The sequence below is a fragment of the Hemicordylus capensis genome, chromosome 2, assembly GCF_027244095.1.
Source record: "Hemicordylus capensis ecotype Gifberg chromosome 2, rHemCap1.1.pri, whole genome shotgun sequence".
Lineage (NCBI taxonomy): Eukaryota > Metazoa > Chordata > Lepidosauria > Squamata > Cordylidae > Hemicordylus > Hemicordylus capensis.
The window spans coordinates 341,151,405-341,177,351 of NC_069658.1; the positions used below are offsets into that span (position 1 = coordinate 341,151,405).

Consider the following 25,947-nt stretch of genomic DNA (forward strand, 5'->3'; position numbering starts at 1 on the left):
AACTAGCAAGAATTGGAATCATTGCTGGTAGTGAGACTAGAGTAGGAAAGGTTATGGGTAAGAGCAGGCAGAAACAGGTATAATGCCTGAAATTATAGTCAGAGAGTACTTGTACATGAAACAAGATAAGTTTATTCCACAGCTTTGCACAAATACTATCACAGTTTAACATGAAGGGGTTTTTGCTGATACATTCTTTCACTTGAAATTTATTCACTTCTTTTTTATGTACACTACATACACAATTTTTCCTGGTATTTCTTAAGCATTGTAAGCAGTTTTTCCTGGGCGGGAGCATTTCTTTCTTTCCATAAATTTAAAAGAAATATAAGCCCAGCTCCAGTTTAAACTAAGAATAAGACAACGGGCCCTTTCTCACTATCAGGGACCTGGGTAGGAGGGCACGCAGGGAGGAAGACCACAGAAGCTTTTCTCCCCCACAGATGACTGGGTCCCAGTTGCTGGGTGTGCAGATTGCACGCCCTGATGATCCACTGCAGAGCTGAGGGGGCCAGGACACATCATCCCAGCCCCCAGAAATCCCACTCTGCACCGCGTATCCCCCCAACTATGGATGAGCACCCCTCAGAGTCTCCGTGCTGGCTGAAAGCGAGTGCTCCCTTAACCTTGTTTAACAGCCGGGCTTCATAGCCGGGTTTGTTTCATGGTGCCACTGGGAGCAGTGCAGCTCCCGGCAGTTCTCCCTGGGCAGCCAAGACTGGGATTGACTGCCTTAGCCCTGTCTTGGCTGATCATGAGGATAGCCTCAACATCTGCTAACAGCTGGTCTCCAGTGCCTCTTGTAGCTGAATGACAGGGAAAGGTTTGGCAAGTATAGAGTCCACCATTGCCTCAGCACTGCTACAGAAACAGTTGCTGAATGTTCCCCTCCTATGCAGAAATGAAAGGAATAAGAATCCCCTTTGGACCAGGAATTGGGCCACTCTGCTGTGTTAAGGGATGGAAGAGTATTGAGTCTGGGGATACTCTTCCCCAGTAGTGGGAAGAACCAGTAGTAGAAAGAAAGGGAAGAAATTGTTCAAGGCTTTGAAGCAGCCAATGCGTATTGATGCACTGTGATCAGTTCTGCCAGGGGGGAAAATGCCATTTCTAGAAACTCCTATTACAAGAAAGAGCTTGCACTTTCAAGTGGAGAAGTCAACTGTTTAAGTAAGAGGACTGACCCACCAAAGCAGGGAACGTTGCTGCAGCATTTTGTGAGTCACACTCTAGAGTTTTCATAGCTGTAGATCCCCTGATCATATCCTAGTAGTTTTGTTTTCTTTATTATTACAGCATGGTGTACTAACACTACAAACTAATTCTCAGCAGCCTTTTATTAGGTATAATTAGAACAGGCCCCCCCATTCTGTTCATTCATAGTACTGCTAGATGCTCACCATTTCCCACAATCAGCTGCAGCAGCCGTCACACACAAAAACACCCTCTTCTCCTTTGCTTTCCCCTCAGTACCACATCCTAAACTATTCCCTGGCAGCAAATTACTTGGATGGAATCTCATTTCCCCTCCCTGATTCCTTTTCAGCTATTGCCATTTGTAGGAAAGAGCTGGAAACAGCCAAAGATTCCTCTCCTCAACCAATGTTTACAGGGGAGAAAGACAAGAATTTGAGAAGAATAGTTAAAGCTGGTTGCTCTTGTATAAGCCTCATTTGTTTAAGAAGGATTTTGTTATTGGACACTTAACACTTCCTTTCTGACATCTTGTTCCACCATCCTCCTTAATCCTTTGGATCAGTTTGCTCAGTACACAAAAGGAACCATTTTGATTAAAGTACAGATAAACCAAAACAGGAGCATTCTGGAATTCTGCGCTAGCTGAGCATTCCAAAACTGAGAAGTCCCAGATTAGAGTCACAGTCTGAATGGATAAGAAGGCTCCCAGAGTGCGTTTTGTGACCGTAGCTTTCTTAGCTCATGATCGCAGTTTCTGTGTTGCTGCCATGTCCTTGCTGGCACTTTTTCATCATCAGAGCTCTATCAGAGACAGCTTGATAAACTGGCTGCTTTCTCTGTTGTCCTTTAGCCCGATGTTTCTCAAAAGGAAAATCACACAGTGGAGGAGGAAGCAAGTCTCACACAACTCCATTATGTATAGGGTGTGTCCTGACTCTATATATGATCACAACGATTGCTGGGCATAATACCAAGGATGTCATAACGACGATGGTGACCAGGATGATCATTACAATAACCCATACATCCAAGACGTGCTTTGGAAGGGGAAATTGTGTGGGCATTAAATCTTCTACAACACCCATTCTTCTCTTTTTCCTCCCTGCAGCAAAGAAGAAAAATTATTAATGAAACATATGCAATGACTCCAGCATATAAGAAGTCTAGGTATGGTCAGTGTCTGAGCGGGAGAGCATCTGCAGTGCCATACTAGAAGGCAAGATATCATACAGTGTAATAATGAAATAAGACATAATGGATGCTCATTATTTCAGAATGTTGTGCCTCCACAGAACAGCAACAACAATAATATAATAGCTTCTCTGCAGAATGGAAACCTGTTATATGATAATAAAAATATACATGGTTATGAAACTGTGCATGATGGAATAGAGGGCAGTAGTTCTCAGGAATCTGGGCTACTATCCATGGTTATTATTGTGCCATCTGTGTACACGGCTGAGTGTTTCTATGCTCTCTCATGCCAAAGGTTCAGTGCTTGGATGCCTAAAAACGCACAAATAATATAAGACTTGTTGCCATGTTTCTTCCTGCAGTTGTCTCTGCTTCTTCCATTCCCTTATCTTTACAATGCATTTGACAGTAATAATGCCCAGAGAATCAAAGAGTGAGAGGACAGGTCCCTGCCCCAAGAGACCTACAATCTATATATTGACACAAAGCTGACCACAGAGAAAGAGAAGGGAAATGGAGGCAGTGGTGAATAAGGAGGAAAACATGGACTATGTCAGTTACATGCACTTGTGCTAAATTAACAGTACAGAATAGAGACTTTGGATATGTCAAAGGTTTCATGAAAAAAGAGGGTTTTAAGGAATAGACTTGGAGGAATTCAGAGAGGAGGCATTATGCAGGTGTTCCAAGAGCAGCTCCAAACATAAAAGGCAACAACTTCGGCTTCTGGGGCATTTTACAGATATGCAGTTTAATAGTGCAATCTCGGGCAAAAGATAAGCTGTAGCAGGAAGAACTGTGTACTTTGATACCCTTCAGTAAAAGGTGTTTTAGAAAGCTGGCTATTCATTAGTATTTATTACATGTCATTATTTTAATTGCATCATCTGATGGGGAGAAAAATTAACAACCCTACTATTCTTTAGCTCAACTACAGAACAACCAGCTGACTTAACTGAAGAGAGGAAGGCTATGGAGACAAAGTTTGATAGATAGCAAGATTGTCAGGCGTCCCTTCTTTCAAAGATTGTCAGAATCACAAAATATAATGGATTTTAAAAAATCCAAGCCCTGCACCCCCATAAAACTTCATAAAAATAGTATCACAAGATTGTCTGTAAGCTGGAACATAGGAAGCTGTCATATACTGAGTGAGACCATTGGTCCATCTAGCTCAGTATTGTCTTCACAGACTGGCAGTGGCTTCTCCAAGAGCTGCTGGCAACCCTGCTACATACATGTCAATAAAAATATATGTTATGATATCTGAATGTGAAAGTGAACATGACAGAATAAAGAGGGCAGTTCTTAGGTGGATGAGGCCTGCCAGTTGTTTGTATTCTATGCCTCTTGGAGCAGTCTCCCAATTCTTGGCCTCCCTCTGTTGCCAGTACCGCTGTGTTTTGGGGTAGTGTTGCAAAACACCCCCTGTTTGATGTCTCAGCAGCACTACATCCTGGGCTCATTATCAGTGAACAGTGAACTTTTCACCCTGCTTAAGCTAAAAAGGCAGTATTGCATTCACAAGTGGTCACTTGCATGAACAGAGAGGCATAAGCCCACGAGCAGACTCTATTTTGAAGAAATAAACCAATCTGGGAGGAATTTCCTTGCCTAGTCAGACAAGAGTTTGAAACACTCCTTCTAGGAGCAGCAAAACTCCTAGAGTTTAGTATTTCCCAACTCGTTATGAATAACAAATTGTCTGGCGGGGACTTAGTGGAGAAGTGGCCCATAGAAACTAGCAACTTGTAATCTTTTACACGTGAAGATATGCAAGTGAGGTCAGCTCCATTCACTAAATGCAGCACATCTGCACAGTGTTTCCTTTTCCTTTTGTGGGGCAAAATCCACTCAAAGTGACTCAGTCCAGCTAGCAATGGACATCTTTGTTTTGCAAAAACGTCCTTGTCCTACAGGGAAGGAGAAGCCCCCTTGATTGATTCAATGCAAGCCTCAGGCTAGGATTTTCAATATATCTGCCCTGGCCCCACCACAAGTTTTCAGAGTCATCACAGCACAGAGAATCTTCACATCATGCAGGGGAGTCTCCTTGGATTACACTATCTGGCAGCCTCTCAGACACTTTGCTGCTCATTTCTTGCCTTCCCCTGCTTGTCTACTGGTGAAAAGGCCAACCAATGTGCAACAAACACACCAACAACCCAACGAAGGATAAGGTATAACTCACATCTTGCCCTTCTAAGCCTCCTCCACTGCTTGTCTCTCTTTGCCTCCCTCTCTGCTTCACTGGCACTCCTGAATACATGCCTTCAGCCAGGCTCTGGTTTAGAACCTTAGTCAACCTGATTGACTCTCCATTTGGACTTCAGCTAAATTGTTTCCAGCAAGACTTTCAGTTAGAATATTAGCTAAGTTTTATTGCAGTTGCCTAACCTGAGTTTTGCCTCCTGTGCCCCATTTTATCCTTAATAAATCTTTAAACTGTATTTCTGCCTCCTTATGTTTTCCGATACATCAAGACTTGCTTAAATTAATAATAGAACCAAACTGCTCCCCAACCCAAGCTAATTTCCCCAGTTTAAGCCAAAAGCATAATTGGACTGCCTAGCCAGCATCCCGGGGCAGTTCCGGCAACACCTCACAGGCTCTTGTACCACATATATTCAAAACTATTGGGACATAAGATATCCTCTGGGACATAAGCAGAGCTCTGCTGGATCACACCCAGACTTATCTAGTCCAGCATCCTGTTTCACACAGTGGCCCATGAGATGGGCCACAAGCAGGAGACAAAGACATGCTCCATCTCTTGCTGTTATTCCCCTGCAACTGATATTCAGGCATCATGCCTCCAGGAGCACTTGTCTAATGAACGGGGGTGGGGGCAATGTGTGTCAAGGAGGCACAGCTGCCTCTCCTTCCCAGAGCTCCATCTGCTCCTTTCTCTCCTCTCTTGCCCTGACCCAGCATTAATAAGAGCCATGCTACTGCAGGCTAGTCATTTGTCAAGTAGAGCTGAATGTTTAATTGTTTCCCCAATAATAATCTTTGCCAGTAATGTCAAGCAGAACATAATGCATGATGTGGTGTCATTGCACTGTCTGTTTTCCCACCCTTGCCAGACAGTGATGTTTCAGAGATATGGGAAAACTCTTTCATTCTCCTGAATGAATTATTCAACAGTCACTCCAATTCATTTGCCACCTTGAAACCATCTTTAATAAAACTGAAATAGAAACATTCTGTAATATGTAATTGTGTGTGTGTACACACATCTGTATAAAAATATGACCTTGAAGCTCATTGTGTGCCTTTTTCAAAGTTGCTAGTGGGACAGATGTCCCCATCTACTTTCATTGGTACTGGAGTTAGGGGAAAGGATCCTGCACTGATTTAATCTCTTCAGGAATCCGCAAGGAGAGACAAAACATTAATTATTATTATTTATTACTACTACTACTACTATTATTAGTTTGATTTCTATACTACCCTTCCAAAAATGGCTCAGGGCGGTTTACACAGAGAAATAAATATATATATAAATAAAACATTACAATGCACTTAGGATAGAGTAATATAGATGTAAAAATTAATATTTCAAAAATTATTTGGCAGAAAATACATGCCACCAGAACTCATTCACTGCTACACTATGAACCTTTTGTCCATCTAATGTATAACCAAAGTGTTTATTTATGGAGTATATTGAAACTCAAGCCTTAAAGCCTTTTCATGTCAGTTTGCATGGAAAATTTTGCTTCAGCAAGTGAAATTAGTGATGGGGTGAATACCACAGTCAGTATCTCAGTCACAAGTTCTGCCTCTTGATGGATTAGACTGCATTAAGTGTTAATGCAGAATTCGTGTTGTGGCATTTTCTATCTAATTCAGCAGCTTGGGGGCATCTCACCAATCATGGTTTTCTGAGTCATGGATTTAGTACCTTAAGTATACTAACGAAGTGTAATGTGCCATGTTTAAGCTCCTGCCAGGTGAATAGCTGGTGTTTTCCACTATGATCTTTCTGGCCCATTTCCACCCCCACAAAGAGCTATTTCACTTTTATATCTTTCCAGCTGCATCAGTATGCTAGCCTACAGAACCAACCTGTTCATTCTTTTCAACAAGAGGCTGCTATTGTCACATCCATAGGATCTGGTATGTCAGCAGCACATTAGGGCTTTATCACAGCTGGAGGACTGAATGTTTCTGTGCTCTCTCATGCCAAAGGTTTAGTGCTTGGATGCCTAAAAATGCACAAATAATACAAGACTTGTTGCCATGTTTCTTCCTGCAGTTGTCTCTGCTTCTTCCATCCTCTTATCTTTACAATGCATTTGACAGTAATAATGCCCAGAGAATCAAACACTGGTTCAGGAGTCCATCTGGCCCTTCCGTCAGATTTGCAGTTGTGTGTCTCTTTTCTTTATTTTAAGGCACCAAATATACGCATATTCGGTTAAATGTATCTTTAACATAAGGATACACTGCCTCACAACCTAACAAAGAGCTTGTGTAACAAAGTTGTACTAGCACAAGGACATCACACAGTTGCATTAAAACCCAGAGATTTCTGGAATGGCACTCTTGGACTGTGTCACTCTTGTGCAAACATTGCCTTTAAGAGAAATCAGATGTGCCACACATTGCACACTGTTGAACAGATGCAAGTATGGTTGCGGTAGCACAACACTTGTCTGGAATGCAAGCTCCAGACTGAGTGCAAGTAGCTAGCACAACAGTTTTGCGCGAGTACAACATCCTTCTGCAAGAGCTTTATGAGCCATTATCTTTAAAGAACAATGGAATCAGTTTTAAAAGAGCAGAAAAGCTACTCCAGGGTGTTTTCCAGATTACAGACTGTAACGTATTCACACCACATCCACTAAGTGCCCCTCCAGATTGCCTGTGTTTCCACAACGGTGTCCCTAAGTTGTCAGCAGGGTGTGTTCACATTTCCCATGCCTTAATTTTAATTTTAATGATGCGTTTTTTTGCCATACTACATTGTAAATGTGCTGCAGGAAAGTAGCTGTATTTTTCCGTTGTAGGAAGCCTTGCCCCGCATTTTATTCACTGTAGCATTTTGCAGTGTGGACAGTTCTTTGCTCCTGCCCGCCCACGCTTCCGTCCTTCCTCCATCCCCTTGCCTCGCGGAGAGAAACAGGCAGGGAGAAATCTTGGCTTTCCCCTCCTTTCCTCCCACAGATCCCAAACCACACACCCTCCTCCTCCATTTTCTTCCAATATAACTGGAGCTTCTCAATCCAGAAGAGGATGGGGAGGGAGGAGATCAGAGAGGTTTTATTATTATTCCACTGGGGTTCTTTTATGCATTCCCCTTTTAATTTGCTACTTTGGCCAGAGACTCATATTAGTGCAGCTGAGCAGATTTTTGAATCCAACCCTTGCTCGTGCACTTTTTACTGAAGAGGAAGCCCAATGAACTAATGGGATTGTGAAATGGAATTGTTCCAGAAGACTGTAAAGGTAAAGTGTGCCATTGAGTCAGTTTCTATTACGGGTGACCACAGAGCCCTGTGGTTTTCTTTGGTAGAATACAGTAAAGTGTGCCATCGATTTGAACTCCTGGTGCCCACAGAGCCCTGTGGTTTTCTGTGGTACAATACAGGAGGAGTTTACCATTGCCTCCTCCTGTGCAGTATGAGATTATGCCTTTCCACATCTTCCTATATCACTGCTGCCCGATATAGTACCAGCGGGGATTCAACTCGGCAACCTTCTGCTTGCTAGTCAAGCATTTCCCTGCTGCGCCACTTAAGGTGGCAGCACTCATATCTAAATTTGGTGACCAGGCGGCCTAAATTCTGAACAAGAAAATGTCTTGTAACTTAGATGTGTAGAAGTAAGTAAACTTACACTGATTTGATGCATATTTCGCATCTCCTCTACCCCACCAATGAAGTTTCACATTCACACAAATGGTTTCCATGGCTGTAACTGAAGTTTTTCATGTGTTTTAATGCTTTTCTCTACTACCTTGCTTTGTAAGATAATTATTGGTGAGATTCATGCAGCTCAATCCTATGCATGTTTACGCAGAAAAAAGCCCAAAGGTATTCAGTGCGGCTTACTCCCTGGTAAGGTTGCACAGAATCAGAGCCTTAAGCACATGGGGGTTTGTTGTTTTGCAAGTAGAGAAAGCGGGATGGAGAGGAACACTTTTTCTTGGAAAGTATGTCAGATTGAATGCTGTTAATATGGTCCAGGTAGTGGAACAAAATAATTTAAAAATGCATAGGCTTACACAAGAAATATGCAAACTGATTTGAATGACATAGAAATTGTCAGGTTTCTTTAAAAACAAAAAAACCAACAGTGCTTCCTTTGTTCAGTTAATAAAATTTGTTTAATATAGTCCTCCTGCTCATATCCATGTACAACCCTAAAAGCTTGTTAAATCGCTTCCGTTCTGAACTTTACTAAAGATATAAATGTAAAACAGGAAAGTGTTAAGAAATTATGGTGCTTTGGGGAAGAGACCCATGATGAATCTGCTAGGAATGTAATTCATGAGCAAGGTACATGGGAGAGGAGACTAGTAAAGAGTGTGTGCTTGTGCGTGTTTTTAATTTGGGATTCAAATTTCACCACAACTGCTGTTTTGTGGGCTTCCACGTCAGAGTTTTACATGGAAAAAGGCATTCTTACGTCACAGGCAGACTGAGGCATGTTCTACTTTGCTGGATTTGCTGGCAAAATTGGGAAGAAATTGAATGCCTTTGTAATAGAGCCTACACATAACACAGAAAATACGTTGCTCAATTTACAGAGAAGTACATTAGTAGTATCCTTTTTTGGAAGGAGCAAACCTCCAGACATGCAGTAATTTAAAATTATATTTCTTCAAAGATACTGGCCATGTATACCCATGCCAGAATATTTGGAAATTTCAGATGGTGCAAAATGCAGGTGCAAGGGTTCTTTCTGGAACTGCTCGTTCAGAGCATATCTTCTATATATTTAATTCTCTTAAATATACCTGCCCCTAATCCCATGCATGGAAGCTCTCGCAAGAGTTTGCGAGCAGCTGCCTGGATAGCAACGGGGATGGGAAGGGGGAGAAGATAGTGGGGAGCAGGAGGTGGCAGTGGGCCAGCCCAGCCGCCAGGAGAAAGAGGATGCGGCGATGGCGAGCCAACCCAGCTGCTGGGAGCAGGAGGTGGCAGCGGGCTAGGCCGGCCACAAGAAGGAAGAGGAGGAGGCAACAGCAGCGGGCCGGGCCAGCCACTAGGAAGAGGCCGCCGCCGCCTGGAGTGGACAGGCAGGCGGGTGGAGGGCCAGCTTTCCAGATGGCCCGCTATCCAGAAAGCGCTGGGGGGGGGCATAAAGGGGGGAGAGAGGAAACGGGCCAGCTTGCCTGCCATCCAGAAAGCATGGGGGGGGGCAGAAGTGGGCAGGTGGGGGGAGAAACAGGCAGCGGTGGTGTGTGGGCCAGCCAGAGGCACAGATGCTCTGCGCCCGGTCCAGCTAATTACATCTATTTTGGAATAGCTGTACAGGCTGCCAATTTTTTTCCAGATCCAATTTAAGGTGCTGGTTATTACCTTTAAAGCCCTTAACAGTTTGGGCCTTGGATACTTGAGGGACTACCTGCTCCCAAGGGTTTCTGCCTGCCCAACAAGTTTGTCGGGGGGGGGCCTTTGCTCCATGAGCTGATATTGAGAGGCTAAATTGTCATGCATGTGAGACAGGGCCTTCTCTGTTGTTGCCCCCAGGCTCTTGAATGCTCTCCCAGTGAATATTTGCTCTTTAACTTCTGTGGCTGCTTTTAAAAAATGACTAGTGACCTTTTTCTTTGTTCAGACATTTGCCCCTTAGGGGCTGTCAGGTTTCTCAGCTCTCCTGTGTGTGTCTTTTTTATGCTTGTTTTGTGTGTGTTTTATGGTTTTTACTCCCTGACATCTCCAAGATAGGGCTGAGAGAGACTCCTGCTTGTAACCTTGGAGAAGCTGCTGCCAGTCTGTGTAGACAGTACTGAGCTACATGAACCAATGGTCTGACTCAGTATATGGCAGCTTCCTATGTTTCTGTGTATGTATTGATTTAATGTTTTGAATGTGATTTTTATTATATTTTAATTTTTCTATACTACCTTGGGATACATTTAATGAAAAGTATAGAAATTGGAACTATATATTAATTAATTAATTGGCTGACATCCTGACAAAGCACCGGTGCAATGAGAGAAGCACTAGTGTAGCACTAGTGTTTCTGAAGAGTTCCAGACTATTGCCACACTTGTGCTAGTGTGTGTTTGTGCATGCATGGGTATGTGTGTGCATGCATGGAATTTCAGCAACCTCTCTTCCCCCAGAAGCCCTCTGGGTTACCCAAAAATATGTCCCTGAGGGCTGCCCAACTCTCAGGAACATATTTTTAGGTGGCACAGAGCACTTCCAGGAAAAGGGGCTGTTTTCAAAATGCACACATGATCACTGGTAGTGGAGGCGGGGTGTCTCCGTGCCTACTAAGCACAGCATCATTGCTGTTATTATGCTGATTCCATTGGAAGTAATGGAAGCAGCATCAGAACAGTGATAACACTGTGCTTAGTAGGCAGGGAGGCATTCCACCTCTGCAACCAGCACCCATGTGCTTTTGAGTAGAACGCTGCAGTGTGTGTGCATCTTACTTAGAACAGGGAACTGCATGGTATGTAAGCCGCTATACTTATCTCATGCATTCAGCCACACATAAGAATAGTCACCCACTCCATCTCTCATATTCCATAGCCATCTGGTCTCATCACTTACAGCTCATCCATTCAGGCTGTAATAAGAAGTCATAGTTCCTACCTCAGTACTTTATTTAAATTAACTTAGCAGAGCCAAGACACCTGCTTTTTCTATGGTTACTGCTATTGTGAATTGTCACAGTACTCATCTCTTCCATTTTAGCAATCTACATATATATAATTCTCTAAGGTGTACCCATGGCTAATCCCATGTGTTGCAACTCTCGCGAGAATTCGCGAGTAGAAGCAGCATGGTGACTGGGCAGTGGAGATTCCATATGCAGATAGGGAGGAGCAGCCTGTGACGGTTAAGAAGAGCAGCCTGTGACTGTTACTGGTCAGAAGATGTTCTTGATTGTAGAGGAGAGGAATAGATAGACAGACAGACAGACAGACAGATAGTGGGCAGGGGTCTGCGAAGAGAGGGGTCGTGAGGGAGGAAAGAGCCCCTTCAGGAGAAAGAGGCTGATGCTGTGTGAATTAGATGAGGAAATAAGATGAGCAAGATCTGTTAACTCAGGAAAGGAGGAGGGAGAGTGAGTGGAGGAGAGAGAAAGAGAAAAAGAAGGGAGGGGAAGAGAGAAAGAAGTAAGGGCAAGGGACGGGTCCTGGCCTCTGTTGATCCGCACTGCCAGGAGCAGCATGGATAGTGATCTGCGCTGCTCCTGGCAGCACAGATTGTGCGGGTGCGCGGCTTGCATGCTGAAGACATTCGAGCAAATAGTCTGGGGGAAGGTAGGTCGAACCCTACCTCCCCCCCCCGCTGCACCCCTGTATGGTCACACCTGCCCTTCAGAGTGTGATACAAATGCGAAGAAATAGCTCACATTGCTCTGTACCTTGTGCATCTATCATGAGATGACCATGGGATTATGTAAGCAGCTATTGTACAAAAGGGCTCCAATTTTGCTCCATCTTGGAGGGAACTTGGAACTACCCTGCTGTTCTCATTTTCTTCCCTTCCCATCACTACAGCCATACACAATGAGCCTGTTCATCTACAGCCTGTCATGCAGAATAGCTTGATGCCATTTCTGCTGTACCATTTTGCAGTTTGTCCTTGGCACTCCACTTCTAGTTTGTTGGACTGTGTTGTGACGTTGACGTCAGCAAAACAGGTTAAGCTGGAGCCACGGTGTCATTTCTCATAAGCACTCCCGATCAGAGTGATAACAACATTGTGTCAAGGCTTGTGTAGATTCAAAGGCCAGACTACACCCACCTCACTGCCTTCAGGGAGGATTTGTTTAAACACAGACTGTTAGTAAGCAACCCACACGTTCATTCAGTACTGTCATGCAGCATGAGAGGAAGAGTTGCTCTACATTTAGCAGCTTGTCCACAGATGAAAAATTAATAGGCACTGTGCCTTAAATCACTAGGTTTAAGGATGAGAGGAAGTTGGACTGTTTTTCACAAATTGCCAGTGCTTACAGCACATTGGGCATCAATGTATGCACATTTTAAAAGATCAATCTCTGAACATTTTAATGGCTAATCCTGCTGGGCTGCCAGTTGAGGAATCCACATAGTGAATGGCAGGTACAGCCATTCCCTGCCCCCCAAATTTGAATGCAACTATTAGTGTACAAATTTAAATACAATTAGCCTGGGTCTGTTGCTCATATTAATACTATCTGCAGTCACACAAAATGCAGCTATGGCAAGACCATATGGTTTTTCATATATTGTGGCTGCCCCAAATGCTCGTTTATTGAGCAAGGGAATATGGACGATGATACAGCTCTAGAAAGGGGCACTTCACCCAATTCCTCTTGCACGGAGGATAGAGACAGAGTCACACTGCATGCTTTGGACGTCTCGGATGTCTCTTATAAGTGCTTAATAAGAGGATAGAGCAAATTAACATCAACTTGATACTACTGATGGGTTACACGCCATACAACCCTTAGCAGCACAGATCCAGTAGTAAACCAATGGTAAGAGACAAGTGTTTGTTTGAGGGCATTAGTATTATCAAGTCATCATACTGCACTTATTTACAAACATTTGGTGCATTGAACATTTGGTGTAGCTTTTCCTCCTACCTTGCTTCCACAATCTGAGGCGATTCTCACGACCGCAGCAAAGCGGGCTAAGGGAGCCTAGCCCACTTTCCTGTGGTTGTGTGCTGCAACAGGAGACGTGCGACTCCCGGCAGCAAACTGCAGTAAGCACCCCTCCCCTTAAATGAGGTTAGCAGAGTAGACGCTCTAACCCCATCCTTCTGATCTTGAGATGCTGTGGCGCGGCGCCGCACTAACTCACGAGGAGGACCCCCCCCCAACCGGGAGGCTCTAACAAGCCTCCCGGCCTTGGGGGTCTCCCCAGAATGCCCCACGCACTTGCGCAGGGTGTTCTGGGACTTCCGGGGGCCAGGTGGCCGCCGACCCCTGCGGTCTTTATTTAGACACACCTGTAGAGTTGGAATGTGCACCAAACTGTTCAGTGTGCTATTCTTAGAATGCCGAACAGGTTCAGAATCCTCGCGTTTGAACCAGTTCAAACATGGGACAGCTTTAAGGCACAGGGAGGGTGCTCTTAGCTCCCCCATTATGCTTCCCCCTCCGACACTGCTTTAAAAACCACTGGTTGGGAGAGGCTGTATACTCTTGCCACCCCGGTCAGCGTAAAACCATTAGTGGCTCCAGTTTTACGCTGACCGGGGCAGCAAGAGGGTATTCAGTCACCCTGTGGCAGCGGTTTTTAAAACAGCCCCAAAGGGTTGAGTGTGGCGGGGGAGGTAAGAGCACCCTCCCCGTGCTCTTAAAGCCACCACCACCCAGCCTCCCAAGTGTGCATGGAACCAGTTCCGTGTACACCCCTTCTGTAGAAATGTCCTCCACAGACATCCCAACACCCTCCTTGGAGTGTATGCTTAGGGGCCAGACAGATGAACAGCCTGCACATGTGATCAAGGGATGTGCCATGAGTGCATCGAGACATCGGAAGATGTCCTGACAGGTCATGGGTGTGTTCTCGGTGCACTCCCTTTCTTCCACAGCACCTGCAGTGCTGGCCATATCGTTTGAACCAGCACTTCACAGTAAAGGAATTCATGGCTAGACAAGGAGATGGTGATTGGCCCAGGGTTACTTACTTACTGAGGTTAATGACTCAGCAGGGATTTGAACCCATGTCTCTCCAGTCCTGCTCCAGCTCTCTAACCATTACACCACACTAGCTCTAGATGCACTCAAGTGATATGAAGATCTAGTAACAGTTAAAGAGTTAGGATGCAGTTGTAGCTCAGTGGCCGCACATATGCTCTGCATAGGGAAGATCCCAGGTTCAACCTTGACTACTATACCTCTGGAAAATCCTCAGCACAAACAATATCGAGTTATTGATCTAAATCAGTATAAGGCAGCTTCATAAGAGGAGGGCCAGCCTAAGATCTTTTAGACCCCAAAGGGGAAAACAGAAGTAATAGTGTCCATCATTATTAATTAAAGATAAATTACATAACTGACGACTTGCTATTTTATAACAAAGCCCCTAGCTCTGCTGCCATGGGCAGCCACCTAACCGTAGGGGCTGCAGTCCTGTTTACACGGGAGTAAGAGAGACTGGGATTGAAGAGCTGGACGCAAGTGAGGTGAACACTTGTTTCATTCCTAGCCCTTTATCTCAGGGCGGCGGCGGCGCACGCAAATGTCTGTCTTCGGTTCGGCCAGAGGTTCCTCTTCCCTCCGGATTTCCGACGTAAGGGAGGCGGAGGCGGCGACTGTGCTAGGCCTGCCTGCGCGCCCCTCCTGGCACGTCTCTGAAATTGCAGCCAATGCAAACCGACGACAAGTGGGGAGATGAAAAAGTGCCGGCAGAGGCGGCCCCGCCCCCGGCGTGTTTTCTTGCCTGGCGGCAAGACGAGGAGACGAGTCAGTGTGGGAGAAAAGGGAGGGAGGAGGAGGTCGCTTTTGCAGCGTTGCTGTTCGTGAGACACGCCACAGGCCACCGAACGAAACTCAGGCGGTTTCCGAAACGCTGCGTCCCCCCCCCCCACCCCAGGCATAGTTGGGTGCCGAGGCAGAGCTGGGCTTCGCACGCAGCAGCCGCGCCGCCACAAACTCGCCCCAGCCCGGCCCCCAGGCGAGCGACGGCAGCTGGAGCTCCAGGGAGGCTGCCTAACCGCATCCCCTTGCGCGCCTCCCCCCCCCCACACGTGGCATTTTGCCCCCCTTTCTTCCTTTCCGGAGGCGTTCATGCCTGCTCGCTCAAGCAGCAGGAGTTTGCTCCAGTCGTGTCTCCACAGCAGTACCTTGCGCAGTAAATTGGTTCTCTTGCCTACTCCACTTGTTGGCGGGGGTGGGGAGAGGAGTGGCTGCCCCATATGCTCGTTTATTGAGCAAGGGAATATGGATGATGATGATGCAGCTCTTGAAAGGGACACTTCACCCAATTCCTCTTGCACGGAAAATAGAGACAAAGTCACGCTGCACGCTTTGCACGTCTCGGACGTCTCTTATAAGAGGACACAGCAAATTAACATCAACTTGATGCTGCTGATGGGTTACACGCCATACAACCGTTAGGAGCACAGATCCGGTGGTAAACCAATGAATGGTAAGCTACAAGTGCAAACTACACAGTGACAGCCTCTCCAGAAACCACTTCCAACTTGCATGCTGGCACTTAATGAGCTGAGTGCACGGGTACAGTGCTACATCTCCACACTGCAACCTTGGTGAGGCCATTTACATGAAGAAGAACAGATAGCATATTAATGGTGTGTGGGGCAGAAAATTGTCAATGATATTATTGAGAAGCAATGGACGGTGGGGCAGAAGACTGTCACCCCACCACACCCATGGTACATGGACCGTGTACATTCATATGTTCCATAACCTCTGTTCAGCATCTCAGGCCCTGCTCCTGGCCCTGCCACTAAATGAGATCTGGTTGGTGAGGACTAGAGACAGGGCCTTCTTGGTTGTGGCTCCTCTGGTTTGGAACACTGTCCCGGGAGAGCTTCGCTCTCTCAGGGTTTAAAAAAAAATGTAAAATCTATCTTTATAGGAATATTTTTAATTATTAATGTTTTATTTTTTACTCATATCTGGTGGGTTTTGATGATTTAACTACAATTTTATAATTTGTAACTTTAATTTTGTGAGTTACCCCAAACAGTGGTACACTAGAGTGGCAGATTATAAATTTGTTAGATAAATAAAATATAGAATGGAACTGGATCAAATGAGACTTCATTATTTATTATTATTGAGAATTTACAAATTGCTTTCTGGTTCTTTCATGCTTATCCTCACTTTCACAACAATCCTGTGAGATGGATCATTGCTATTCCCATTTTACAGATGGGCAACTGATGATGAAAAATAAATGATTTGCCCAAGGCCACTCAATCCAGAAATGAGGAAGGATTTGAACACAAGTCTGAATCCAACTTGCTGTTAGTCAACCCCTCGAACTAATAAAATATTCTGGATATTTAATTCTTGACCACCCTTTCCTCTGAAACCTCCAAGTGATCATTAGAAACTTTGCAGTTTCCTAAGCAGTCATTACTAGGGACAGAAACTTGGAGTGTGTGTGAGTGTGTGTGAGAGAGAGATAATTTCATACATACAAGCAAAATATATCTTCAGACTCTAAATTTGCTCTTGTTTACTCTGAAGTACATTTGTAGCAATTATACCGACTATAGTATAAGCAATTGCTGCAACAGTTTATTTATTTAAAATATTTATATCTTATTTAAAATATGAATTTCCCATTCCTCCAGTACAATATTGCTTGGGGCAACTCACAACAGTAAAACAATAAAAGTAATAAAAAGTTTAAAACAGTAAAACAAACAAAATACAATGTAGAATAAAATCAGTTAAAACAGACCCAATTAAAAATTAAAAACCTATCAAACTATTATTAAAAAACCATTAAAAAGTATCTCTAAACAAGTCATTTTAAAGATCTTTTTTAAAAACCCTAATGGAGGAGCATGGTGAAGTTCTTCTTGGAGGGCATTCCAGAGCCGAGGGACCACAACTGGAAAGGCCCAGTCTTTTGTCTCTGTCAACTGAATCTCAGTCAATGGTGGGGCCATAAGCAGGGCTCAAGATGATGAGCCACTGCCAGATTCATTTGAGTGAATGCGGTCTGATAGATACCCTAGCTTCAAGCTGTTTGGGACTTTAAAGTTCAAAACCAGAACTTTGAATCCGGCCTGGAAGCAAATTGGCAGCCAGTGAAGCTGCCACAGTATAGGTGTAATACTTGGGAAGTGACTAGCACCCATGAGCATCCTTGTGGCAGCATTCTGGACATGCAGAAGCCTCCAAACCATTTTCAAGGGCAGCCCCAAGTAGAGTGCACTGTACTAAACCAATCTGGATGTTTCCAGTGCATGAATGACTGAGGCCAGGTGGTCTGACTTCTCCAAGTACGGTCATAGTTGGTGTCAGGGGCATAGCAAGGTTGGAGTGGGCCCAGAGACAAGATTTTAAAATGCCCCCCCCCCCCCCAAGTCCAGGGCCTCCACACACCCCAGGCCCTCAAGGATTTAAGTCTGATATTTCAAAATAAGTATGCTGCCTGCAAATACATTTCACTGAATACACACACACACTTCACAATATATAGTGATACTAGTTGACCGGGCACAGAGCATCTGTGCCCCTGGTTCTCCACCACCTCGTCGCGCCTCCTCAAGCGGGCGGCCTTCGCCTGCCGGACAGCCACACCCCCTCAGGCCAGCCGACGGGAGCTTCGCCCGCCTGCCCACCGCCGCCTCACAATGGTAGCCGCCTCCTCAGGCCGGCAGGGCTTTGCCCGCCCACCAGCCACCTCTTCAGGCCAGCAGGGTTTCGCCCGCCCATCTGCCGCCTCCTCACGATGACAGGGCTTCACCTGCCTCCTCCTCATGATGACGTGGCTTTGCCTGCCCGCCGGCCACTTCTTCAGGCTCGCAGGGCTTCGCCCGCCGCCTCCTCAAGCTGTGGGGCTTCTCATGCCGGCGGGGCTTCATTCGCATGCCGGCTGGCCTCCTCCTCCTCTGCGCCTGGGCTCCTCCCGCTGCCGCCACTTGCCAGAGAGGTAGCCAGCCCCTTCTCCCCCCACCCCCACCTCATGTCCTCGCCTCCAGGCAGGTGCGGACCCAGGCTGCCGGCCCGCCACTGCCTTGCCTCCGCAGTCCAATTCTCCTGGGTGTGCCGCCAGCCAATCAGGCGCCTCCGCAGCCCAGACAATTAGCTGGGCTGCCGGGACGCATTTTCCCTGGGCACACCCAGGAGAAATATAGATATAGATACATTGAGTACTATATATTTGTGCTACTTTTAATGCCTAGAACACACTAGAAACACTAATTATTAAAATGGGCCCCTTGCTGCAGATTAGCAAAGGAGACTTTCAACCATGCAGTGTGAGCCTATGTATGTTTTCTCAGAATTCTGAACAAATTCAGTAAAGTTTGATTGCAGGAGGTTTTTCACAGGAGGCCTTTAACACACATCTCCTCTGGAATGGAGGTGCTGCATTCACATGTTGGCCAGATTTACCCAGAAGTCCCTGCGAGTTATTGGGGAGCAGTTCACACACAAGAAAAATAAAATAAAAGCACAACACATGCTTCACAGTTCTCACACAGACCTTCTGGGTTGCAAAACAACTTGAACATAAGTGCATTTATAAATGAATGAATGAATAAATAAAGTAAATATAATATTGTTTGTTCCAGAAGTTTTTATAATTTTCTGCCATGAAACAAGCCACTTATAGGACTTTTTAGATAGTTTTTTAAGCCAGCAAATTTTCAAAGCTGTTTTAAGTTAAATATTCAGAGACTTCTCAGTCTCTCCACCCCACCCATATCAAAGCCCTATGGCAAGCAGATCCCTATATATCCGGGGGCGGGGTGGTGGGTTTGACCACAAAAAGGAGTTCATATTCTACCTGGCAAATGCTGGGCTGGGCAGAGGGTCTGCTGCAGAGAGCTGTGGGGGCCACTCTGCCTGCCTCCTTCCTTGCTTGCTTGGGGCCTCTCTGCAAGCCTACTCCAGTTCAGGCTTGACTGAGGCCTCCCTGGAAGCCGGCCCACGCACCCACCGATCAGCTGAGAGGCGGGGAGAAAAGGAGCTCTTTGCAGCTTGCCTGCTGCTTAGATTGCTGGCCAGGAGGACAAGCAGGAGAGAAGACAAACAGGGCAAGTGGCTGAGGGGCCTTGGGGCTGGGCAGGGGGCAATGGGGAGTCATGTGAGGTGTCTCTGGGGGGGCCTCCAAGGCAGTGGGGCCCCCAGACAACTGTCTCTCCTTGCCTAATAGTAGTTCCGCCCATGGTTGGTGTACCAGTTGTAGCTGGTACAAGGGACTCCTGCACACTATTGCCACCTGTGCCTCCAAGGACAGTGTTGGGACCGGAAGCATCCCTCAAGCTTCAAACTTGGACTTTCAGGGGGAGTGTGACCGTATCCAGGACTAGATTGAACTCACCACTTGGATAAGCAGTTTTACTGGCTCAGAGCACTTCCATTTTATCCAGATTAAGTTTCAGTTTGTTTGCCCCACCTAATCTAGAACAGTCTGCAGGCACTTGTTTAGGACATCCACTGCCTCCCTGGCATTAAGCTGTCAAACTAATCTTAGAATTAGTTTTAGTGAATTAGTTTCTTAAGGCATGATGTTGTGGCATCCAGAGTTGCATCTTCAGTTTTATCAGATGCTTAAAGTGGGTCAGAAAGGTTGATAAGCATGACATAGATTGAAAACCAAATAAAGTTGTTCTAGTAAGAACTAATCAGCCTACTTTCCTTTCACTGGCTCTACAACTGCACTAAATTTGGTTCAAATCAAGGTCCACAAGTTAGATCTTTTGCACCTCAAATGTTCATTCGTCCACCATATTGAATCATTGTGGATCACATTATCATAAACTATGTGGTTGAGGTGTTCCTGTGTGTCACTCCCTGCAACTGTACCTAATCTATATATTTAATTCTCTTAGCCGGCATGCGTGTCCTGGATTTGGCGGCAGAATTCTCGTGACACATTGTGAGAGTTCCGCCGCCGAAGGGCGAGAGTTGCGGGCAAGAAAGAATGGCAGCGATCCGTATTGGCAGGCCGCAAAACAGCCTGAGGAGGAGGCGGGATGGCCTGGCCAAGTCAGGTGGTCCCGAGAAAGGACAAGGCGGCGGCACAGCCTGGCCTGTCTGCCGGGAGTGGGAGCGGGAGGCGGCAGGAGGAGGTGCCAGCGAGAGGGGTGAGTGGGAAACAGGCGACAGTGTGAAGCCCCGGGGCTCCAGTTGCAGAGCGGGGTGGGAAGGAAATGGGTGGTTGGACTTTGCGCATGGGAGGAGGTTCCCTGTTCGCCACCCGCTGAGGTAAGATGTACAGTGTGGGGGGAGGAGGAGTGGACAAGAGAAAGGGGAGCAGGAGGGAGGGGGCAGGGGGAGGGAGGGCAAGAGGGGAGCAGGAGGGTGGGCAGGGGCAAGAGAGAGGGGAGCAGGAGGGAGGAGGCAGGGGCAGGGAGAACAAGAAAGTGTGGGGCAGGAGGGAGGGCAAGAGAGTAGGGCAGGAAGGAGGGGGAGGGAGGGCAAGAGAGAGTGGGGCAGGAGGGAAGAGCCAGCCCCAAAAAGCACACAGATGCTCTGTGTGGGTAGGCTAGTAACTATTAGGTATAATTATTTTTGTTTAGTTGACTTGAATATCAAAACTGATAGAAATCGTTTTAAAATAAATAAGCAAATAACATTTAAGTATAGTAGAATATGCAATCCATTAAAATTTTAAAGTTCAATCAGTTTCCCTGAAAAAATATGATGAGTTTCTTAAACGAAGATCAAAGGGATAGGCTATGATGCACCTCTTGTGGATTTTCCTGTTTGCTATAGCATTACTGATCTCCGGGACAAACCGAGAACTAGGAGAAATAGTATTAGTAAATACAAACGCGGGGGGAGGGGGAAAGCGAAACGAAAAGAAGAAATGTTTACAGTGTAAGAACAAGAAAACATAGGGAAACAAAGAAAGAAGAGGTAAGGGGAGAAAAAACTGCTAACTTCACTTACAGAAGCTCACATCTGATACAAGTCACTCTTCGCCTGTGTACTACTGATTCTAAGGAGAGGGACAGCGTGAGAGGACAAGTCATACAAGCGTGAGAGAGCAGGAAGTGAACAGAATCAACCCGCTAAAAGCGCTAGGAAGGAACGGAAAACAATGAGGAGTTCCCAACCACCGTATTACAGGAGATCGCCTCTTAAGAACAACTTACGCTATTTTAAAACCCCGCTACGAGTATTTTGAAAGTTACCTGTGAAATTCCAGAGCGCTGGTTCAAAGAAGCGTAATGCCCACAATTCGACGAATACGAAGAAGGAAGGTTAATAAAACAGACGAGGCTGCCTTTCGGAGACTGGGAAGACAACTCTCCTAACGCCCGCTGACCAGCGTTCTGACTCCTGGCTGAAAAGTGAGGTTCTTCCCAGCGAAGCAGGAGAAGGGAAAGTTTTTCTCTTGCTCGTCCTGTGTAGTGGAATCGCTGCCCTTTACGGGCTCAGATCTGCTGATAATCGTAGTAGCTGCTGTGCGTCCCTCCCACTGCCTGCAATATCGAAGGCGAGAAAATTGCAATCTAGGGATTGAACTGTCGTTGCCTCCCTCTGGCTTGCAGGCAAGTCTTCAACCTCCTCGTGGTGGACCAGGCCACCTAGCGGTCATATACAAGCTGGAAGATACCCAAGCCTAGCACATAGCTACAACTGGTCTTTTAAGCCAATAGTGAGGGGAAGGGGAAAATTAGCGGACCCACGCCCGCAAATCCAGTAAATTAAATGCATACATTAAAAAACGGCTGAAAAATAGTCTTGTTCTTTGATTCCGCCCCCCCCCTTACAATATATAAGAAATATATTATTTATTATATTATTATATATTATTTCATATATATTATTTCTTATAGCCTTCCTTCCCTTCCAACTATTCCGTTGTGTGTGTGTTTACAATTTAATCTAGATTTAAATGGCTGGTTTAAATTGTTGTTTTGTTTATGTGATATTTGAAAATATTTAATAGTTTGTTTTTAAAAGCTTGAGTGTTCTGTTCTTATTGCAAATCTCTAAATTTTCCCTCTTTTCAATGTGTGGTATGGGCTACTTTACATAAGAAGAAAACGGGATTTGGTAAAAGCTGGAATGGAATGGAATGGGCTGGAAAAAAACCCTTAAATCTGATACAGATTTGAGCAGAGCCCACTATGCACATATAGTGCACACTCTGTGTGCTCTTGAATGCATACACCTTCAAGAGCAAAAGTGGAATGGAACAGTGTAACAGCCAAGACTATTTCACTTTTATTAACCCCTCTACAGCCAGAATGGTGTGAAAAATCCTGGAATAGCTCCCTAAAGTCAAATCACATCCCAAAAACAGAGGTATGTGCTGCAGACATCATAAAAGAATATTGTAGAACTGAAATATTTGCAATATGACAGCTTTATTAACCCCTTCCATGCCCAAAATGGACTGCAATGGGGCAACCACCTGAAACAGCTCAGAACAACCCCTGGACTGTCAAGGTGCATCCCAAAAACACTGAAGAAGAATATTGTAGCACTGAAATCTTCCACTTTTACGAACCCCTTCAGTGCCCAAAATGGACTGGGATTGGCCTGAAACAGCCCAGAATGGTCCCCCAACTGTCAAGCTGCATCTCCAAAACAGTGGAAAGGGCTGCAGATCAGTGGTCCCTCTAATCTTTTTTCATCTTTGTGTGGAATGAGTTTTGTTCTGGGCAGCAGTATCAAGGCAGTGTGTGCACACCTGCATTCAGAATGGGGCCTTCCTGATTCAACCTGAGCAGGATCTAAAATTAACTGAGTGGACATTCAAAAACTTGTGAGTGTGCGCATGTGCGCACGCCTTAGAGGGAACAGTGCTGCAGACATTCGGGAAGAATATTGCAACACTCAAATATTTCCAAACTTGCCTCTTTTATGAACCCCTTCGGTACCCAAAATAGACCGGAATAGCACAACAGCCTGAAACAGCCCGGAATGGCACCCTAACTGTCAAACTGCATCCCAAAAACAATGGAATGGGTTGCAGACCCAGGAGAAGAATATTGTAGCACTGAAAGATTTCCAATCTTGTACTCCTATGAGCCCCTTTAATGCCAAAAAATGGACTGGAATGGCACAATGGCCTGAATGATCCCCCAACTGTCAAGCTGCATCCCAAAAACAGTGGGATGGGCTGCAGACACTGGAAAACAATATTGTTTGTACTTAACCATTTTAACGCACTCAGGAAGGATGCCAAAAGACCTTGGGAAACTACATTTTTCTTAATGGAATATTCCAATGGACAGCTTCTCTTGGAATATTCCACTACTGCATGTTAAAAGGCCATGGAAAAGACATCTAATCTTGGCTGTGTCAAAATATTTTTTAAAAACAAAATAAACTACAAAAAGAAAACAAATCATGAGAGCAGATTCATTTTTTGGTGCCTTTTTGGACAACTTAATTAACTTACAACTGGTTCATTACAGCAACTTGCAGGTGTATGTGATAATAAATGCTCAAGAGGGAATTGACTGAGTTGCCTGAGATGGTGCAGAAAAATGGAAGTAGGAGTAGTTCAGAGCCTAATTAGATGTGATACTCACAATGTGGAAACAACATTTCCTTAAAAAATAAAAATAAAATAAAATGCACTTGGGCGGGGTGGGAAATGGGGCTGCAAATTGACTTAATGTTTCCTCACAGAACATTATTTCTGATCAAAATTGCCTGAGCAGCTGTTTTCCTGTCTGTGAGAGGAAAAGATATGAGGTCTCTGTGCCATATTTCCCTGGGGGTGGGGGAAGCAGCAGCTGGGAATGAGATTTTGATCAGGAAAATGGCTTACCAGTAAAGGGCTAAGCACACATGCACACCCATACACACTCACTCTGCAACTGTTCTGATCAAATTTGGAGCCCTCCTCCCTGCCATAGCTACATTTAGTTTTTAAAAAACAAAACCCAAATAGTTTGAAGACTACTCTTCCATGTATCACATCATATCTAATTTGACTCTTAGGGGTGTTGCAATGTGTGGACTGCTTATTTAGGTATGCACAATCAGAATTCATTTCAAATATAACTGTATTGTATTAACATCTAATTGATTAATCAGTACAGAACATTGAGTAACATTTTAAGCACTGATTAAAATCTTCTTCCCCTAGTTAACGCTACATCACAGAGTACCACTAAAATGCTCCTCTGGGCTGTTTGGAGGACAGCTAGGATAAATATGTCTGAATAATACCAGTAATTCCTTTCAGCCTGTTATTCTGAGACACTTGGGGCTATGTACCCAGATGTCCTAAGGCCATACTCGGAAAGTAAGTATGCGGGATCGCCACTTCTCATTTCCCTCAGCCATTCAGCTATGGAATCAAACAAAAGTGATTAGATAATACTGTATTTTATTTATTTATTATTTATCAGGAACATTTGATATACCGCTCACTCCAAAGACTGGGCGGTGTACAAAAACATACAAAACAAAACAGCATTAAAATTACATTCTAAATAAAACTAAAGTAACTAACAAAAAAGAGGAAAAAAGCAACTAGGTAAACTACAGGGTAAAAGCCTGGCGAAAAAGAAAAGTAGATTTAAAAATCAACAAGGATGGAGCTAAATGAATCTGCAGGGGAAGGGAAACTAATATTAAACTAATATTATGATTAGTTTATGATGATTAGAAGAATTTGCTATGGTAAACGTAAAATAAACCATCTCACTCAACATTCTGGATATGAGGCACACATATACAGCAATTTCTGGAAAACACTGAATGGTATAGTAAGTAGATCAGGGAAGAATGTCAATTAAGAAACAAACATTGAGTTGGTTCTCATGATTCAGATATGTTAATTATGCTGTCGGAAGTTGGGGGGCAGAGGCATGTGTGCTCCCATGAAAGCCAGTAAAGTGATCATGTGTTGGCTCCAAAGATGGTTGGGTGCTGAGTTCTGCTGGACACTCAACCACAATTGGCACCATATGTTGGATCTTAGATTGCTGGTCGTGGTTGAATGCCTGGTGGAGTGCAGAGTCCAGCCAACGTTGGAGCTAGCACACAGTCACTCTATACTGGCTTTCACAGGAGCAGTCACACTTCTGTCTCCCAACTTTCAGTGACATACCTGTTAGAAGTGAGAATTCTAAAGCATTGTTCTGTGCAACACAGTAAGCTCTTCTGGACACTAGAGGCATGATATGTTAATAGGTCTGTATTAGGTCAGTTAGTCAAGTCAGAACTGTTGTTGAAGGCTAGTGCCTGTTTGGGTATGTTGTTCAATGTCTCTCTCTTAGTATGTGATGTTTAGTTTCTTAATAAATCTTTGTTTCTTTGAACTCAACCAGAAAATCTCTTGGGCTAAACCTCTTTACCACCAGAGCATACTCTGCCATGTGAGGACTTCTCCTCACACTCCTCAACATAATCAACATAGCCGGATTGTGAGAACCAGCCAACAATTTATAGATCACCTCTTTTCTCAAGAACTTAAAAACAAAAACAAAAGATAAACAGAAGCCTGGACTTCCACTAGCCAGATGAAAGTCCCCATATTTATCAGCTGGAACCAGGGTAGCTCAGGAGTTCTGGGTCGCTCAGGAGCTCACAGAGGCCATGACAGCTATGGGCCTATCCCAAGTGGTCTCTGGACCAATGTATATGGCAGATCACATACTTGATTTGGTATTTTACTCTGATCAGGGTGGTGTTCCATGGGTGGGAACTCCTGTGATTTCCCCATTGTCATGGACAGACCACCATCTGGTTAAGGTTGGACTTACAACCACTTTCCACCTCCGCAGGGGCAAG

General features: G+C 45.0%; 1 protein-coding gene and 1 long non-coding RNA gene across 4 annotated transcripts in view; one reads left to right on the plus strand and one right to left on the minus strand.

Annotated features, from left to right (window-relative positions):
• Nucleotides 1-2,493, plus strand: part of LOC128344772 (uncharacterized) — a 45,055-nt gene extending 42,562 nt beyond the window's left edge. For both annotated transcript variants that reach the window (XR_008316038.1, XR_008316039.1), the window contains exon 3: nucleotides 2,306-2,493. This is a non-coding gene — a long non-coding RNA (uncharacterized LOC128344772). The remainder of the gene's footprint in view (nucleotides 1-2,305) is intronic.
• Nucleotides 110-21,789, minus strand: SMIM3 (small integral membrane protein 3). Of its 2 annotated transcripts, none has more exons than XM_053295616.1 (2): nucleotides 21,378-21,789; nucleotides 110-2,299 (listed from the first exon to the last, which is right to left on the minus strand). In XM_053295616.1, the coding sequence occupies exon 2, from the start codon at nucleotides 2,280-2,282 to the stop codon at nucleotides 2,097-2,099; it is 186 nt and encodes a 61-aa protein (XP_053151591.1). In that variant the 5' UTR covers nucleotides 2,283-2,299; nucleotides 21,378-21,789; the 3' UTR covers nucleotides 110-2,096. The 2 variants fall into 2 exon arrangements, with proteins under 2 accessions (XP_053151591.1, XP_053151592.1); XM_053295617.1 differs by lacking the exon at nucleotides 21,378-21,789 and adding an exon at nucleotides 21,133-21,154.
• Between the last annotated feature and the right edge of the window lie 4,158 nt (nucleotides 21,790-25,947).

Bases quoted from the DNA above. Each gene is read 5' to 3' on its own strand.
- SMIM3 (XM_053295616.1), bottom strand. From the start codon at position 2,282: ATGGGTGTTGTAGAAGATTTAATGCCCACACAATTTCCCCTTCCAAAG.